The 18,607-nt window shown below is 36.8% G+C and overlaps 1 protein-coding gene across 2 annotated transcripts in view; it reads left to right on the top strand.

Annotated features, from left to right (window-relative positions):
* Positions 1-18,607, top strand: part of DNAH6 (dynein axonemal heavy chain 6) — a 229,344-nt gene that overhangs the window by 54,633 nt on the left and 156,104 nt on the right. For both annotated transcript variants that reach the window (XM_047745429.1, XM_047745428.1), the window contains exons 13-18: positions 67-218; positions 1,077-1,229; positions 4,096-4,347; positions 7,796-7,924; positions 10,744-10,857; positions 11,358-11,501. In XM_047745429.1, the coding sequence (XP_047601385.1) occupies positions 67-218; positions 1,077-1,229; positions 4,096-4,347; positions 7,796-7,924; positions 10,744-10,857; positions 11,358-11,501 (944 nt within the window). The remainder of the gene's footprint in view (positions 1-66; positions 219-1,076; positions 1,230-4,095; positions 4,348-7,795; positions 7,925-10,743; positions 10,858-11,357; positions 11,502-18,607) is intronic.

Genomic DNA, 18,607 nt, shown 5'->3' with positions numbered 1-18,607 from the left:
ATTTCATAATGATCCTTTAAAATTTAATATGACATATTGTATTCTTTATATGATAATTTTATGTAGATGTTGAGTTTTTTAGAGAACAACTGGAAAAATATCACAGACAGCACAAAGATGCAGTAGCTCTGAAACCTACCAGAAATGTAGGATTGCTGCTCATTGATATAAAGCTGCTAAAAGAGAAACTAATTCCATCACCTTTGAGATGCTTGGAGGTAACTATGAACTAGGAAAAATTTAATTATAGTCTCTATAATTATATTATGATTTTTCTACTACAAATAGACTATCTTCATTTTGTAGTATTGTAAATATTTTAAAATTAACATAACTTACTGGGTATCCTTAATTCCTAAGAAAAGTCCCAAACTCTTTCTGTCCCAAGCAGAGTCGATTTTCAGTTGAGGGAAGGAAGGGGACTTGCAGGCCCCAGACTAGTCTCTTATTCCCATTCTGTTTTCCCTTGTTGAAGCATTTCAAGGCTTCCTGCTGAAGAGACACCACTATCACAGCTCAGTGTTCTAGTGGGAATGCTAGTAGACTTATGATCCTGAGATCCAGTTAAGTTCATCATTTCCCGCTCTGAAACTCCCTAAAGATCTGATCATATTTTAGTGAGTGGTAGAGCTGAGGACATTTGTATGGATCCTGCAATAACTTTCATGTCTTCCTTTGGAGCCAGAGTATATGTGTAATGTTCTCGAATACCTTGAGCATACCTTGAGCAAGACAATGGTGTAAAGCAGGTGTTGGCAGGCTATAGCCCACAGGGCGAATCCAGTCTGTCACCTGTATTGTACATATTACCATGACAATTTGCTTTTGTATTGCCTATGGTTGCTTTCTCACTACAAGAGCAGAGATGAGTACTTGTGACACAGACTGTATGTCCTGCAAATCTAAAATATTCACGATCCTGCCCTTATGGAAAACCTCTGCTGACCCCAACTGTAGATGACAGGAGACAGAGCCAATACCTGCTGATTTAACATTTAATTAGGATTTATTTTAAATATTTAATAAAGTGAAAATACTTAAATAGTTATGATTCACATTTTCTTTTTCTTCCCTAGGTGCTAAATTATATGCTTCCCCGTCAAAGCAAGAAAAAAGTAGATGCCATTATCTCTGAGGCACAAGATGCAGAGTATAAACTTGAATTTGTTCCAACTACCACCATAGAGTATGTTAACAGCTTAGTATTTCTTGATGAAATTCAGGAAAGGGTGAGTTGATTTTCATATAACTGATTTTCATATAACTCAATATTCCAGACCTTGTGGTAGATGAGAAAGACAAATAAGAGAAGTTGAGGGACTGAAGGTCAATAAACAGTATTCGAAGTATCAGAAACGCTTTCAGACAGTGTAAGTGATTGCCCTACATTGCAGCAATAATGTGAGCTCACATTGATCAAACTCTTACTACTAGTCAGGAGTTATACTAAATTTTTTTATATATGTTACATTTTTAATCCTCGCAAAAACTAAGAAGTGTAGGTAATTTTTTCTCATTCCATAGATGAGGAAACAGGGACTAAAAAAAATAGTCGTGTTGCCCAAGATCACAAAGATTGTGTTCGAGCTAGAATTAAATTTTTGTCTCTGACTGCAAAGCCAATGCTGTTCGTCACAACTTATTGTAATTCTTATTTGTGATCAATGATCATAGAATTGTAATACAAGTCTTGACTCTTTTTTTTTTTAAGATTTTATTTATTTATTTGACAGAGAGAAATCACAAATAGGCAGAGAAGCAGGCAGAGAGAGAGAGGAGGAAGCAGGCTCCCCGCTGAGCAGAAAGCCCGATGCGGGGCTCGAACCCAGGACCTGGGATCATGACCTGAGCCGAAGGCAGCGGCTTAACCCACTGAGCCACCCAGGCGCCCCCAAGTCTTGACTCTTAACCCATATCTGCATAATAGTCAGGAACCTCACCGTTAGGAATGAAAGAAACTCAATTCAACTAGCTTCAATAGGGAGGGGGTATTGGGAGAGAACAGTCAACAGGGGGACTCTAATGACATGGGTGATGAGGTCAACATGTTCTCTTTCTCTCTCTCTCTCACACACACACACACACACACACACACTCTCTCTCTCTCTCTCTCCTTTTTCTCCCTTATTTCTTTCTTTCCAGAAACTTGGTTTCCTCCCCTCAGGGTGTTCCCTGTGGCAGGCAACCTAGCATTTAATTTCAGATGTCAGTTTTTTCATAAGCTTTCGTTCATACCAATTGGCATTTGAAATAGAGATAAATTTTTCTCTTAAATATCTGGAAATTAAAGATATGTTACAAATAAGAAACATAAGCTAGTAAAATAAATCATTAATCACTGGCTAGTCTGTTATATATTAACAGAATTAACAGTAAAGGCTATTTTATGTGCATATAAAAGCAATCATCTTTTTGACATTTTTAAATTTGTTTTTTTATTGAAATATAGCTAAAACATGATGTTACATTAGTTTCTGGTGCACGACCTAGCAATTCGCTAACTTAAATATAACAATTTTATTTCTTGTTTCAAAAAAAAGCAACCTCACAAAAGGGCAGATGATTGTGGTTTTCCCTCAGGTTTCCCTACATATTATCATAGGAGTCTAAAGATGCCAAGTATTTGTTAGTAGGTGTGGTCATTAAGGCTCTTTGGACAAATAACTAAAGCTCACTTGAACTAGCTTAGGCCAAATGGGGACCTTATTTATGGATTCAGTAGTATTCCAAAGAACCCCACCTCTTCAACAAAAAAGTAAGTAGCCTTAAGTATTTAGCAGAACCAGGAATGAGGAGCCTGTAGGAAACCCAGGTAGTTCCTTTTCTCCATCTGTTCTTTCTGCATCTCTCTGAAGATCTACTCTACTTCTCTCCCTCTGCAGACAGACTGCTTCTGCTGCTTCATTCCCCAGCAGCAAATATGGCCAGCAGCAGCTCTCAGATTATGTACTGCAAGTCCAGCCAGCCACCGAGAGAGATGCTCTCTCTCCCAATATTAATTCTAAATGTCTCATAAATGCATTCAGCCTCCCCACCCCCATGCTGTTGTATAAACTATGACAGGAAGGTAGGATCATGTTGCAGAGGGAGGACTGGTCTTACTCTAGTTCCAGAAGGAGATGTCAGGCAGAAAAGTCAGACAGCTTCCCATCTCCATGAGGTTATCTGTGCATTTCTGGGTGTTGTGTTGGGGAAGCAGTTTCCCTTAGGGAGATGTTCTCCACACATGAACACATGAACAACTTTTCTTTGGAACCTCATCCATTCACTCAGAAAATTTAGTGAACACCCACTTGCAGGGTACAAGGGTTATGACAATGAGTACACCTGCCTTCAAGGAGCTCCGAGTCCATAATGAAAACAGATAATTATTATATAATGTGTATAGGTACAAGGTGCTGTTGTAGGAATTGGGGGGTTGTGGTCATTTTTGGCTTTGATGATGGGGTTTGGGTCAGGTTGTGTGCACATGGCTGCTCCCTCTGTAGCCATGTGGCAGAGTGAAAGAGAGGAGGGTTCCCCCAAAACTGGAAAGTCCCTTCCCAGAAAATTAGGAAAGGCACTGTCTGCTGAAGTAGGACATCAAAGTGAAGATGTTTAGTAGTCTGTTGAAGATAGTAAAAGGATTTATTAAAGGAGAGTAGGGAACACGCAGCCAGAATCATGGACCGTGCACACCTCAGGGGCTGCCCGGGGACAATCCCTGCTCAGCACGCATGCCTAGAAGCTCAGATACTGTAACCGAGCACCCTCATGGTACATGTTGTCCCTAAAAACCAAATACTGGTATTGTTTGATGCTACTAGACACCAAAAGAGAGAGAGAAGAGAACAGAAAACTTTTTAAGAGTCCTACTAACTGTGCTCAGCTCTGAACAACTTACCTCCTGAACCTGATTACCTTTCTGTAGCAACAACTGTCTCTATCACCCAGCAGGCTTCAGCCAGGGGCAGCGTACCGTTAAGCACCCTCCTCTTGCACTGATTATGAACATGTGCTGTTCACAGTGCACAGCGACAGTCTCCTAATAGACACCACTGAAAGGGACTAACCGGACTTTGATATATTTAACCAGCAACCAATGTTTCTATTTAGATCGAAAGCCTTGAAGATGAAGGGAATGTCGTGATCCAGATGTACAAGCTCATTGAACAATATCAGGTCCCTACACCTCCAGAAGACTTCGCTGTTTTTGCTACCATGAAGCCGTCCATTGTTGCAGTTCGGAATGCCATCGATAAATCTGTGGGTGACCGAGAAACAATGATTAAGCAATTTTCTCACCATTTGGGTAGAGATCTTGAAGACCTAACCAACGAAGTGAATGAAGTAAAGCTACAAGCACAGGTAAGCTAAAGCAGGATTTTAAAAAAAAATCTGTATAAAATTGGACGATTATATTTTAATTAAACAGATTTAGGATTTAGGATTTAGGATCATAGTTCATTTTAATCTGACTAAAGTTCTATTTTTTGTGTTTTTTTTAATTTTTATTATTTATTTATTTATTTTTTAAAAGTAATTTTTTAATTTTTTAATAAACATATAATGTATTATTAGTCCCAGGGGTACAGGTCTGTGAATCACCAGGTTTACACACTTCACAGCACTCACCATAGCGCATACCCTCCCCAATGTCCATAAGCCCACCACCCTCTCCCTACCTCCCTCCCCTTGGCAACCCTCAGTTTGTTTTGTGAGATTAAGAGTCTCCTATGGTTTGTCTCCCTCCCGATCCTATCTTGTTTCATTTATTCTTTTTGTACCTCCCAAATCCCCCACATTGCATCTCCACTTCCTCATATCAGGGAGATCATATGATAGTTGTCTTTCTCCAATTGATTAAGTTCTATTTTTGTGGTTTTCATTCTAATCAATTAACAGTGTCTTTGAGCTGCTATTTAAAACTGAACATGTTTCTGAACCTCTGAGTACTGAATAAATTCCAGACTATTGCAAGTAAAGCATATGTAATATTTTCTTTCTCCTGACTTGTATTTATTATTTTGAAATGAGTGCTTTTATAACTTTTTAACATATGTTGTAGCTATTGCCACAATTTAAAAATTTGCATAGGTACATATTAGGAAATTCCCATTTAGGAGGAAGCAGAGTATACATTGATAAATGGCAATGAAGAGTATTTGGTTAACTTGCAGCAATTTTACTATACAAAAGGTACAAGGGAAATCTTTAAAGAATTTAGCAGAGATAGCTGTGTGATTCTTAATAGAAGCATACATGAAAATATAGTTTTGTTATGATCTATTTTACTATTATTAACTAAATCTGATCACAGAAGTATAAAACCATATAAAGTCATAATCAATTCAAGAAAATTTCAATATCCATCAGCAGGGAATGAATAAAATGTGTTAGGGTACATTTGCTCAAAGGAATACAATGAAGACATTAAAGATTACAATATATGTTTATGCATATTGACATGGAAGCATACAAGTAGCTAGCATTTATTGTGCACTTACTATGTGTCAAGTACTGTTCTGAGGACCTTGTATTGTTTTTATTTCTATATTGAGATATTTTTGTATTTTTCACCAGAAAAAACTGTACATACTATAATAACTTTTCATGAATTACCTAAAAATGAACACACCCAAATATCCATTATTCATGTCAAAAACTACAATGTTACTGGTGCCTTTAGGATTCCCTCAAATCACTAGCCTTTTCTTCCTCCCCAAAGGAAGCCACTACCCTGAATTCTAATGCTATAAATCAGTTTGGCTTGTTTATGAACTTCAATTAAACAGAATCATAAGTATGCCCTTTATTTGATTTTGTTACATTCCTGAGATTCACCCATAATGCTGTGAGTGGAAGTGGTTTATCCAACTTTGTTGCAATACAGTATTTCATTGTATGACACAATTTAATTATTCTATGGCTGATGGATTTTGGGGTTGTTTACAGTTTTTAACAATGATAAATAATGCTTCTTGGAACATTCTTATATATGTTTGCATGTTTTAACTCATTTAATTCTCAGAACACCAATAAGGTTTTATTATTCATTTTTATAGAGAAGGAAACAAAGGGACAAGGAAGTAAAGTAACACAACATCACACAAATAATAGATGGAGGAACCAAGATTCAAGCTTAGGCAGTCTGCTTCCAGTGGTTGATAATCTGACTGCTGTTGGCTATATACATGTATGAGGATTGCTAGAGAGAGCAAAAGTGCCGGCAAGTGCTTCATGTAAAAAGCATGATGCACAAACACAAAAATGACAGTAGAGGTTCTCTCCAGCAAGTGCTTCCTCCATAGTGGGTTTGAAATGAATTTATTATCACACTTGAACAAAGAACTGCAACCTTAATATTTCTATAAATAATACCATCTTGTTGTCAAGACCTCTACTGCTGATGATGGAGGGAGTTGGAAAAAAAAACAAAACACCTCAGCGTGACAAGTGATGATAACACAATTTATTTCAGTTTGAAATGTCTATTTCATTCTAGCTTGATCTCTCTTTTTTTTAAGATTTTATTTATTTATTTGACAGACAGATCACAGGTAGGCAGAGAGGCAGGTAGAGAGAGAGGGGGAGGCAGGCTCCCTGCCGAGCAGAGTGGGATGCGGGGTTTGATCCCAGGACCCTGGGATCATGACCTGAGCCGAAGGCAGAGGCTTTAACCAACTGAGCCAGCCAGGTGCCCCAGCTTGATCCCTTTCTGATAGATTTTAATTCAATTCAGAATGCCTATTGGGCATTTCTTCATCTCTGCCACCATCATCTCCGTGACCTCTTGCCCCATAAGTGGAAATCTGCATTTCTTTCTGGTGGATGGAGGGAAAAGGCATCCAGTCCTCTTACTGTGCCCTAGACCATAGGACTTCTAGTGCATTGGCTGGGCTGGGCCTGGTTGTCCCAAGCAGCTGATAGCTGAGGGTCCTTCTTGATTCTTTGGGTACCATGTTGGGCCCTGCTACTGTAATCCATCATTTCTGCCATAGTCTACAGTCTCAAGTGATCTATGGCCTCCTCATCCTGACCTCAGACTCCCTCTAGTCCTCCAGTCCTTGCAGCAGTTCCCATTGCCAGAATCAAGACACATGAGAACTTCATGATCCACCAAGTGCCACACCAAACCACGAAGGCCCTTCTCCCTAGACACTTCCTTTAGCTTTTTCTAGAACATATTGCCATTTTGAATACAGTACCATGATGAATCAGAGATTATCCTCCCAAGCTATGGTCATAATAGTTCTCAGATTCTTCCAATTTCTCAGATTCTTCCAAACCTAGTCAGGTGTTCCTTCTTTGCTCCTGAACCTTTCCATTCCCATTCACTGGGTAGGGTTTCAACCTCAACAGGTCAGCCAGAAAAACTGATGTCTGACTACTTATTCTTTATCTCCTCTGTTCCACCTCTCAGAAATCAAAAGGGTTCCTATTTCTGTGAATGTACAATGGGAATTTCCCTTATATCATGTCCTCTTCCTTCTCTTCCCTCTTGCATGCTCCTCTCCTTACCTGAAGTCATGCTGGTTGAGGAAGTGTAGGGAATGAAAGTAGATGGGAGGAAATATGTTAGGTACTATTTGAAAACAATGTTATCCCCATGACACTTCTTTATTTATTTCTATACTTTTTTATAAGGTACATCTATTGTTTTAAAATGCAGAAAAGCAACCATTTTAACATTTTCTAGAAATCAGAATGAAAAGAGAATTTGAAAAATATTTTTAAAAACTGTTTATGAATTCATTCAATTTAATGGTCAACATCAAAAAGTAGGAATGACTAATCAATTATCTTAATTTTACAGGATCCACAGATTTTGGATATTACTGCTGACCAGGACAAAATAAAGCTCATGTTGAATGAGCTGCACGTAGTTCTAGATGATCTTCAAAAACGTGCGTTTCAGTATAAATCCTATCAGAAGAATTTTAAGGTAAGGACAGCTCTACACGTCTGTTTTTTAAAACAGATACATAGAAAAAAAAACATGCATAGAAATGGCACTGATGCACCACCACCCTCAACAATGTGACCCTAACCTTCAGTGTTTGGACACCTATGTGCTAGTCATTGTGCCAGAAGAGTCTGAAATACAAGTATGTTGTATTCTCTGCTTTTGAACTGTTTAAAGATTAGTACTCATGAGAGACAAAATGTCTTTCTTAATAAAAATTAATGATGAATTGTAGGTAAACCCTCAGACCAGGAACTGTATTTTCTATGTTAAAATATGTAGGTGGATTGTTTAACGTGGTCAGTTAAAACCCGTCCAGTCTTTCTTAAGTAATACTCAAGCTTCTTTTACATTTCTGTGTGTTATGATTCCATGAATATTGCCCTGGTTTGATGTGCTAATTTGGTGAAAGAAGAGAATTTGGCTAAGCCAGGGGATAGACGGATTCCAAAAAAAGGCAGGTTTCAAAGGCTAAACAATATGCCTCAAAAAAAAAAAAAAAGAAGAGAAATGACTAAGAGTTTTAAGTGCTCTGAATAGTTATTAAAGAGATCAAAAAGAAAAGAGAAAAGAAAAAAAGACATTCCTAGGGTCAAACCCAGGGAGCCACCAGCAATGAGAGGTTTTGTTAGATTCTCCAGCAGTCTTGGAGGAGTGGCTGGACCTCACATGGGAATGTACCTATTTATTCCTTTGCCCCAAATGGATGGCTAGAAAGTGATCTGCGGAGCTTTCCCCTCCAGATCCCAGGGCTTGGTGCAGGCAATCTGCAAAATAATGAGTGTGACTCTAGATGATGTCACTGGTGCAGTACTTGAGGTTTGTGCATTGGAGGACTGGGGTTCAAAGTTGTTCACAGACTGAGTTAACTGACCTACAAAACAGGATAGTGTGTAGTAGGAAGTAAGGTATTGAGGAAACACTGCTTGATAAAAAGTTATAACTAACAGGTGGACACTTCTTAGGTCAGAAAGGATAGCACTGCTTGAGCCAGAGCCTGAAAAAAAAAGTATGTCCCCTTCTTTCCATAATCTGTATCCATACTTGAATAACTCTTCTTTCATGATCACCTCAGGTGTACCCTTCCTTCTTCAGCTCTCAATCATTTAGGAGATAGGAATGAAGACCTAACTGCCCTAATTACTTCTTATTCTTGAGGAGGACAAGGTTAGATCCCTAATGTCAGAGTGATGCTGATCTCATAAAATGACTTTGGTAGTATTCACACCTCTTCAATTTTGGGGGGAAAAGCTTGAGAAAGATTGGCATTAATTCTTCTTTAAATGTTTGGTAGAATTCACCAGTAAAGCCATCTGTTCCTGGAGCCATCTACTTTTGGACTTCTCTGTGTTGGGAGGTTTTGATTATTGGTTCAATCTCTTTATTCATTATTGGTCTATTTAGATTTTCTATTTCTTCCTGATTCAGTCTTGGTAAGTTATACATTTCTAGGAATTTATCCATTTCTTTTAAGCAATATAATTTAATTGTTAGAGTATAACTATTATTCATAGTAGTCTCTTACAATCCTTTTTATTTCTATGGTGTAAAGTTTACTCTGATTTTATTTGTTTAAGTCTTCTCTCTTTTTTCTCTATCTGGCTAAATGTTTGTCTATTTTGTTCAACTTTTTTGGAAAACCAGTTCTTAATTTCATTGATCTTTTCTATTTTTCTGGTCTCTATTTAATTTATTTCCACTCTGATCTTTATTTCCTTCCTTCTGCTAATTTTAAGCTTAGTTTGTCCCTTTTCAAGTTCTTTAATGTGTAAAATGGTTTGACATCTTTCTACTTTTTTTCTACATATGTATTTATCACTATAAACATCCCTTTCAGAACTGCTTTTACAGCATCCCATAGGTTTTGGCATGATGGGGTTTCATTTGTTTCAAGTTTTTTTTTTTTTTTTAATTTCCCTTTGATTTCCCCTTTAACCCACTGGTTGTTCAGGAGTGGGCTGTTCAGTTTCTACATGCTTGTAAATTTATTAGCTCTCATCTTGAGAGATTTCTAGTTTCAAGCCATTCTGATTGAAAAAGATACTTGGTATATTTTTAATCTTAAATTTGCTAAGACTTGTTTTGTAGCCTATCATATGATCTATCCTAAGGAATGTCCTGTGTCACTTGGAAAGAATGTGTATTCAGCTGCTGTTGGATGGAATGTTCAAAGCCCTGGCTTATCACACAGCTCACAGTTCCTGTGCAAACAACCCCCCTGGGGGTGTGTTCACTTCTAAGACAAGGCAGTTTTAAAACGCTTCTATGAAAATAGCTTCTTCATATTTTCTTGCAGTCTTTCTCTCTACAGGGTTCATATGCAGCCCAGGGGGTTAGAAAGAGATAGAAACGAGGCTGTTCTTTCCACATTAAATCTCCTGCCCCCTCCACAAGCTACTGCACAGACATCTCCCTCTTCTGTCATCCAGTAATACATGTCCCAAAGGAAATGAGTACCTCTGAAAACTCATTTGTTTTCCTAAAAAAGGCCAGGCATGTATGATCCAACTTGAAGAAGAATGCCCATGGTACTCATCATATTTATGTCTTTACTGAACATTTAAGTTCTAAGGAAATATAAAGAGTTATATCTTACTGCTCAAGTGGATATTTGAATACACATAGGGTTTATGATTTATTTTTTTCAATTGTTTCTATCTCTGCTTTTACTTCCCTATTTAGGACCCACCCATATTCTGCTAAGCAGTCACTGTATCAAGAATTACTGATAGGAGGATAACATAACATCTTTATATCTGAAAACTAAATAGTGTGTTTTGGTTATTGTATTTTTAAAGGTAGAAGTATCAAAGTTTGAAGCTCTGGAAGAAGTTAGTGCTGAATTGAAGCTCAAACAATTGCTTTGGGATTCTTTATCTGAATGGGATAAACTCCAACAAAAATGGTTAAAGGTAAAATAAAACAAAACAAAATTTAAAAAACTCTCAATCCTGAAATAATTTTTTATTAATTAAACTTAATATCCTAATAATAAGAATTATTTTTAACAATCTGGAGTAGTCTTAGTTCAGTAAAATATGCAATGTCAAAGAGGTTACTGCCTATGTTCTCGTCTAGAATTCTGATGGATTCCTGTCTCACATTGAGGTCTTTCAAAAATTTTGAGTTTATCTTACTATATGGTGTAAGAGAATGGTCAAGTTTCATTCTTCTGTACATAGCTGTCCAATTTTCCCAGCACCATTTATTGAAGAGACTGTCTTTTTTCCACTGGATATTTTTTCCTGCCTTGTCCAAGATTATTTGACCATAGAGTTGAGGGCCCATATCTGGGCTCTCTATTCTGTTCCATTGGTCTTGAAACAATTTAACTACTGGAAAATCTGAGTAAAGTAAAAAATTTTACTTTTATCATATGCCTTAATTTTTTTCTCTTTCTAATTTTTAATAGTCCAAGTTTGACTGCCTGGATCCAGAATTCCTAAATAGTCAAGTTTCTAAATATGCCAAATTTGTGACTCAATTGGAAAAAGGCTTGCCACCCAACAGTGTAGTTCCCCAGCTAAAGCATAAGGTGGAAAAAATGAAAGAAAAGGTAAGTTCGGTAGAAATTATCTCAGAAACTCAAGGTCAGTCCGTTAGGACTTGATGCTAATGAGACTAAAGTCAGGAATTCTTCCCTGTTCAAATTACTCAGCTCTGTAGAGAGAAAAGAAAGAACAGGTAAATTCAGTTTTTTCAGAGGCAGATTGCATCCCTATCTTCAGCTAGCCAAAACATGCAATTGAATACCTTGGTTCAAGGAGCATTCAGAATAAGAGTTTCCCAAGTGGTAGGGAGCAAGTGAAGGAATGAGTTATAGGTATGCTAAGATACTGATCCACTCAGACCTCAGACAGCCAAATGAGGCTAGTGCAGCCGTGTCCATTTATATCACTGTACCTACTAAATATACCATTTTCCAGATGTGCTATGCCGTGACGACGGTTGGGAAGCCCAGCAGTGGGTGTGTGAGGCTGACCCCTTGAAACCTATCACTGCTGAACCAGTACTTGAAATGGGAATGAAAAGTATTATGATTTTATCCTTTTAAGCAGTTTTAGATTTTTTAAAAGATGAAATAAAGGAAGATGAAATAAAAGAAGACATGGGTAGGAAAAGTAAGCAAAACTTTAGGCACAACAAGAAGAACGTTTTTGGAGTTTCTCCCTCTTTAGTTTTACAATATCTAGTCAAAACACTTCCCCAAAGTTTCTTATGTCAGCCTCTTTCTTCTTTATTCGCCCTTCGTGTGGTTATAGCATATGATTGTAAACAAATTTATTTGTCGCAGTCTTTGTTCATCTTGTATTCCTTCAGAGTTCTGGCTGATTTTTAAAAAAATAATTGCATGTAGTAAAAGTCACTTTTTGTAGTATATGGTTCTCTGGGTTTTTACAAAGGGGTAGAGTCATATATAAACACACCAGTACCATATGGAATACTTCCATCACCCTCAAATTCCCATATACTGTTCTTCGTAGTCAGCCAACTCCAGGCAACAGCTGGCCTGTTTTCTATCTCTAAAGTTCTTCATTTTATATATGATATAAATAGGATTATACAATATGTAGCCCTTTTGGGTCTGGCAGTGTTAACCTAGAAAAATGCATTTAAAATACATCCAGGTACTTCTCTTCAGAATATATAACATACTCTTCTAACTCAAAAATAAGAAGAGAAGTAATCCTTTAAAATGGGCAAAGGATTTGAACAGATATGTCCCCAAAGAAGATATGTGAAAAGGCTGAATGTCATTAGGCTTCAGGGAAATGCAAATCAAAGCCACAATGATCTACCAGTCCACACCCACCGCAATGGCTATGCTCAAAAGGATAGATTATGTAATAAGTGTCAGTAAGGATCTGGAGCAATTGGAACCCTCATATGTTGCTGGTGGGATTATAAGTGATATAGCTTCTTTGGAAATCAGTTTGGCAGTTTCTCAAAAGGAATTCCACTCCTAGACATTTATATAAGAGAATTGAAAACATGTTTACACAAACACTTGTAATGTTCACAGCATCATTCATAATAGCCAAGAGTGGAAAAAACCCAAATGTCCATCAAGTAATGAATAAATCAACAAAATATATTATATCTATACAATGGAATATTATTCAGCAATAAAAAGGAATGAAGTTTTGATACATGCTACAGCATAGATGAAACTTGAAAATGTTATACTAGGTGAAAGAAGACAAACACCAAAAGACTACATAGCATATGGTGTCATAGATATGAAATGTCTAGAATAGAGAAATCAATAGGGAGAGAAAGGAAATTAGTCGTTACCAGGCACTGTGGAGGAGAAAAATTGGGTGATGAAAGCTAATGGGTATGGGGTTTCCTTTTGGGGTCATTAGTTAGTTATAGATAATTCACAGTGACAGTTCTAAAATTAGATAGTGGTGATAGTTGCACATCTCTGTGAATTGGAATATTTGGAAAAAAAGCTTCTTACAAAACAGATGAACATAGGGGAGGGGCAGAAAAAATAAGACAAAATCAGAGAGGGAGACAAACCATAAGGGACTCTTAACTATAGGGAACAAACTGAGACTTGCTGGAGGGGAGGAAGGAGGGGATGGGGTAGCTGGGTGATAGGCATTAAAGAGGGCACGTGATATAACGAGCACTGGGTGTTATATGCAACTGATGAATCACTAAACTCTACCTCTGAAAGTAATAATATACTATATGTTAATTGAGTTGAAATACAAAATTAAAAAAAATTCTTCCATGTTGTTAGGTGAATTAATAGTTTGTTGATTTTTATTGCTGAGTAATAATTCCATTATATAGATTATCATCGTTGGTTTTTCCATTCACCTGTTGAAAGAAATTATTAACAAGATGGTATCAACAGTCATGTGCAGTTTTTTGAGTGAACACGAGTTTTTAATTCACTCTGGTGGAGAACTAGGAGTGGAATTACTAGGTGGCATGGGAAGTGTATGTTTATAAGAAACTCGCCTGTTTTTCAAAGGACTGTAACATTTTGCCTTCCCATGGGCAATGTGTGAGAATTCTAGCTGTTCCTCATCTTCCCTAGCACTTGCTATTGGTTGGGAGGTTTTTGTGTGGTTTGGTTTGGTTTTCATTTTAGTCACTCCAGTAAATGTATAGAAGTATCTCCTGGCCGTCATATTTGCATTTTTCCAGTGACTAATCATGTGGAGTGTAATTTAAATGTCTTTTTTCCATTCTTTTAACTTCTTTGGTGAAATGTCTGTGTGGCTCTTTGCCCAATTTTTAATTGGGTTGCTTGTTTTGTTATTATTGCATTTTAAGAGTTCTTTTTTTTTTTAAGATTTTATTTATTTATTTGTTAGAAAGAGAGAGAAAGAGAGGGAGCGAGCATGAGCACAGGCAGACAGAGTGGTAGGCAGAGGCAGAGGGAGAAGCAGGCTCCCCACTGAGCAAGGAGCCCGATGTGGGACTCGATCCCAGGACGCTAGGATCACGACCTGAGCCGAAGGCAGCCGCTTAACCAACTGAGCCACCCAGGCGTCCCAAGAGTTCTTTTTGTAATCTGGATCCAACTCCTTTTTCAAATACGTAACCTGAAAATATTTTTTCCCAGTTAGTGGCTTGTCTCTTCAGCCCCTTACCAGGGACTCTCAGAGTGCAAGCGGTTTTAATTTGAATAATGTTCAATTTATATTCTTTGCTTTTATGGACTATCTTTATAGTATAGTATCTAAAAATGTTTTGCTAAACTTAAGGGTCACACAGATTTTCTCCTGTATTTTCCTTTAGAAGTTTTATAGTTTTACTTTTCTTACATTTTTTAGGATTTATTTGAGTTATTTTGCATAAAATATGAGATGTGTCAAGGTGTACAATTTTCACATATGGATGTCCACTCCATCCAACACCATTATTTGAAAAGATTACCCTTTCTCCATTGAACTGCCCTTGGACCTTTGCTATAAGTCAGCTGACTACCTTTTTTAATCTATTTCTGGACTCTATTCTATTTTGTTGTTCTGTGAGTCTACTCTTTCACCAATGCTATACTGTTTTGATAACTAGAGTAAGTCTTGAAATCAGGTAGGTGTAAGTCCTCCAGATTTGTTCTTCTTTTTCACGTTTTGTCCATTCGAATTCCTTTACCCTTCCATAGAAATCTTAGAATTAAGTTGTCAATATGTATAAAAAATTGCCAGGAAATTTTGAAAGATTGTGTTGAATGTATAGATCAATTTGAAGAGAACTGACATCTTAGCCAGAGGGAATTTTGTAGTGTCTTACCAGCATATCTCTTAATTTAGTTGTCTTCCTTTATTTTTTTCATTGAAGTTTGCTGTTTCAATATACAGATTCTGCATGTATTTTGTTAGTTTTATAATTAAATATTTTTTATTATCCTAAATAGTATTTTGGGGCCTTTAAAAAGATTTATTTATTTATTTATTTGTCAGAGAGAGAGAGAGCGAGCAAGCATGCAAGAAGCAGGCTCCCTGTAAGGAGCCCAATGTGGGACTCGATCCCAGGGCCCTGGGATCATGACCTGAGCTAAAGGCAGATGCTCAACCAATTGGACCACCCAGGCGTCCCAGTAATATTGTTTTTAATTCCAAATTCCAATTGTTCGTTGCTGCTATATAGCAGAATACTATTGAATACTTGACCTTTGTAAATTGATCTTATGTCCTGTGATCTTACTGAATTCATTTTTTAATTTTAGGGGCTTCCTTTTGTACATTAAAATGAGTTGGGAAGGGTTCCTTCCTCTTCTGTTTTCTGGAGGAAATAGTATAGAGTTATTATTTCTTCTTTAAGTGTTTAGTAGAATTCACTAGTGAAGCCATTTCAGTTTGAAGTTTACTTTTTTGGAAGGCTTTTAACTAAAAATTGAATTTCTTTAATATTTCTTTAATTTCTTTAATACATATTGAATTATTCAGGTTATCTCTTTCTTCTTGAAGGGGTTTTATAGTATATTTTTTAAGGTAATTGTCCATTTTATCCAAATTGTTGAATTTATAGACATAGAGTTGATCATATTTCTTTATTATCTTTTAAAAGTATGTGGGATCTGGGGCACCTGGGCGGCTTAGTCAGTTAAATGTCCAGTTCTTGGTTTTGGCCCAGGTCATGATCTCATGAGTTGTGGGATCAGGCCCTGTTTCAGACTCTGGGCTCAGCAAGGAGTCTGCTTGAAGATTCTCTTCCTCTGCTGCTCCCCCAACTCACTCACTCTCACTCTTTTTCTCTGTCTCTCTAAAATAAATAAATCTTAAAAAAAAATGTGGGATCAGAAGTGAGTCCCCTTTTTCACTGTTGATGTTGGTAATTTGTATCTTTCTGTATAGATTTATCTGTTCTCTGTCTAGTAATCCAACTACCCATTCAATTGTTTATTTATGTCAATATGAACTCATGGATATTTACTTTATAATTTGGATTATAATGCAATACTACATTATTTATTGTTTGCTTAAATCTTTACAACTTTGGCTATTGAGAGCTCTCTCAGTTGACTTCTGTGTCCCTTTTATGTACCTCATCATTTTGTTTTTTTTTTTTATTTTACCTTTATATATACTATATGCACAATATATTATAATATTATAACATTATATATTATATATAATACTATATAATATAATATAACATAATATATTATTGCAATAATATATTGCTACTATTTTTATTTTATACAATCAACTTTCAGGACAATCAAAATAGGAAACAAAATGAAATTTATTTTGCCTTTATTCTATTTCTAGTCTTCATTTCTTTGTGTGGATCTAAGACTCTGACTCATAGCTTGAAGAAGTTCCTTTAATATTTCTTATTGAGTAGGTATGCTAAAAATGAGTTCCCTAAGTTTCAGTTTTGAGAAATTCTTTATCCTTTATTTTGAATGATAATTTAAATGATAATATGAACTTATCATTCTCAGTCAACAGGTTTTGTTTTTTCTTTCAGCAATTTAAAAGTATCCTTTCATCACTTTCTTGCTTGCATGGTTTCTAACAAGAAATCTGCTATAGTTCTTCTCCCTGTTCTTCTCTAGATAATAGTATTTTTTGGTTGGGCTGCCTTCAAGATTATTCCTTTTTCTTCATTTTGGTCAGTTTATAATGTGGTATGCCCAGGTGTGTGTTGTTGTTGTTGTTGTTTACAGTTTGTATTTATCCCATTTCGTGTTCTCTGATTTTCTTGGATCTGTGGTTTGGTATCTGTCTTTAATTTTGGGGAAAAAATGCAGCCATTTATGTTATTCTTTGAGATTTCTGTTGCGTATTTTAGACCATTTGATATTGTCCTATAGCTCTTGGGCGCTATGTGGTTTTGGGTTTTGGTGTTTTACTGTTTTGGGTTTTTAAGCTCTATTTTCTCTCATGTGTCAGTATGGGGAATTTCTCCTCACTTATCTTCCCGTTCACAGATTCCTTGCCTGTTTCAAGCCCATCAAAGACATTCTTTATCTCTCTTGTTACCGTTTCCCATCCTAATGTTTATTTAATTCTTAATTATAGCTTCAACCTTTTTTTAAAGATTTTATTTATTTGTCAGAGAGAGAGAGAGAAAGAGCACAAGGAGGGGGAGCAGCAGGCAGAGGCAGAAGCAGGCTCCCCACTGAACAAGGAGCCATATGCAAGACTTGATTCCAGGACCCTGGGATCATGACTTGTGCCAAAGGCAGACGCTTAACTAACTGAGCCACCCAGGTGTGCCAGCTTACATTTTCCTATTATCATTTCCCATCTGGTATTGTATGTTGCCTACCTTTTCCATTAGAGCCATTACCATGTTAATTATAATTATTTTGCATTCTCTATTAATTTCAACATTGTGTGTCATATCTGAGTCTGGTGGGGTTTTTTGTTTGTTTGTTTGTTTCTTAAGTGTATGTTTATCTTAGCCTTTTATATAGTTCTGACATTTTTATTGAAAGCCAGGCATCTTATGTAGTACCCTAGATACTGAAGTAAATAATTCTTATGCCTGGAAGTGAGCGTGCCTTTCCTCCTACTTGCCTTTTTGTGTGGCATGTTATGTTAAATCTAGTAAGGAATTGGGCTAGATTTGAGGTTTGATGTTGCTATGGTTACCCTCAGTATACTACAAATTGTTCTTTTGATACCTTATGTTTATGGTTTGGGCTCATTTGCCAAAGATTATTTTTTCAATTTTTGTTTCTCTCTGACCTTGGGTCCTCCCTATCTATTGTCCCCAGAGAGAATCTGTCTCTAGCAGCTAATCAGTCTGTATTCCAGTTATTTTTATTCAATATTTGTTAGTCTGGTGGGAGAGGTTAGGAGGGGCATTCCATTTGTGTTCTGATTAAGCCTCTATCTGTGTCTCTTGTTCTCAGACTGTTGACCTTCACTGGTGTTCCTGCCCCTCCTCCAGCTGTAGTAATCAGCCCAGAGAGTATTTCTTTCCCTCCCCCATGAATAGAGCTTTTATTTTTCCAATTTTGTTTCTCCCGAGATATACAGAAATCTATAGTGGGTTATCACAATGCCTTAAAATGGCAGTGTTTGTTGCTCATTTTCCTGACATTAAGTCATTTGTTTTATATGAAAACTAGGAGAAATGGGTTGATTAGAGTTACAATAGTGGCTGCTGTGTTCCTCTCCCCAGCCAGCACCATAAGGTAGACTTTCTTAGGATTCTCCCCAGTCTTCCCTGTGAACACCT

The sequence above is a fragment of the Lutra lutra genome, chromosome 9 (genome assembly GCF_902655055.1).
Source record: "Lutra lutra chromosome 9, mLutLut1.2, whole genome shotgun sequence".
NCBI lineage: Eukaryota > Metazoa > Chordata > Mammalia > Carnivora > Mustelidae > Lutra > Lutra lutra.
Note: the sequence above shows the minus strand (reverse complement) of the source record. Positions and strands in the feature narration are given on the sequence as shown.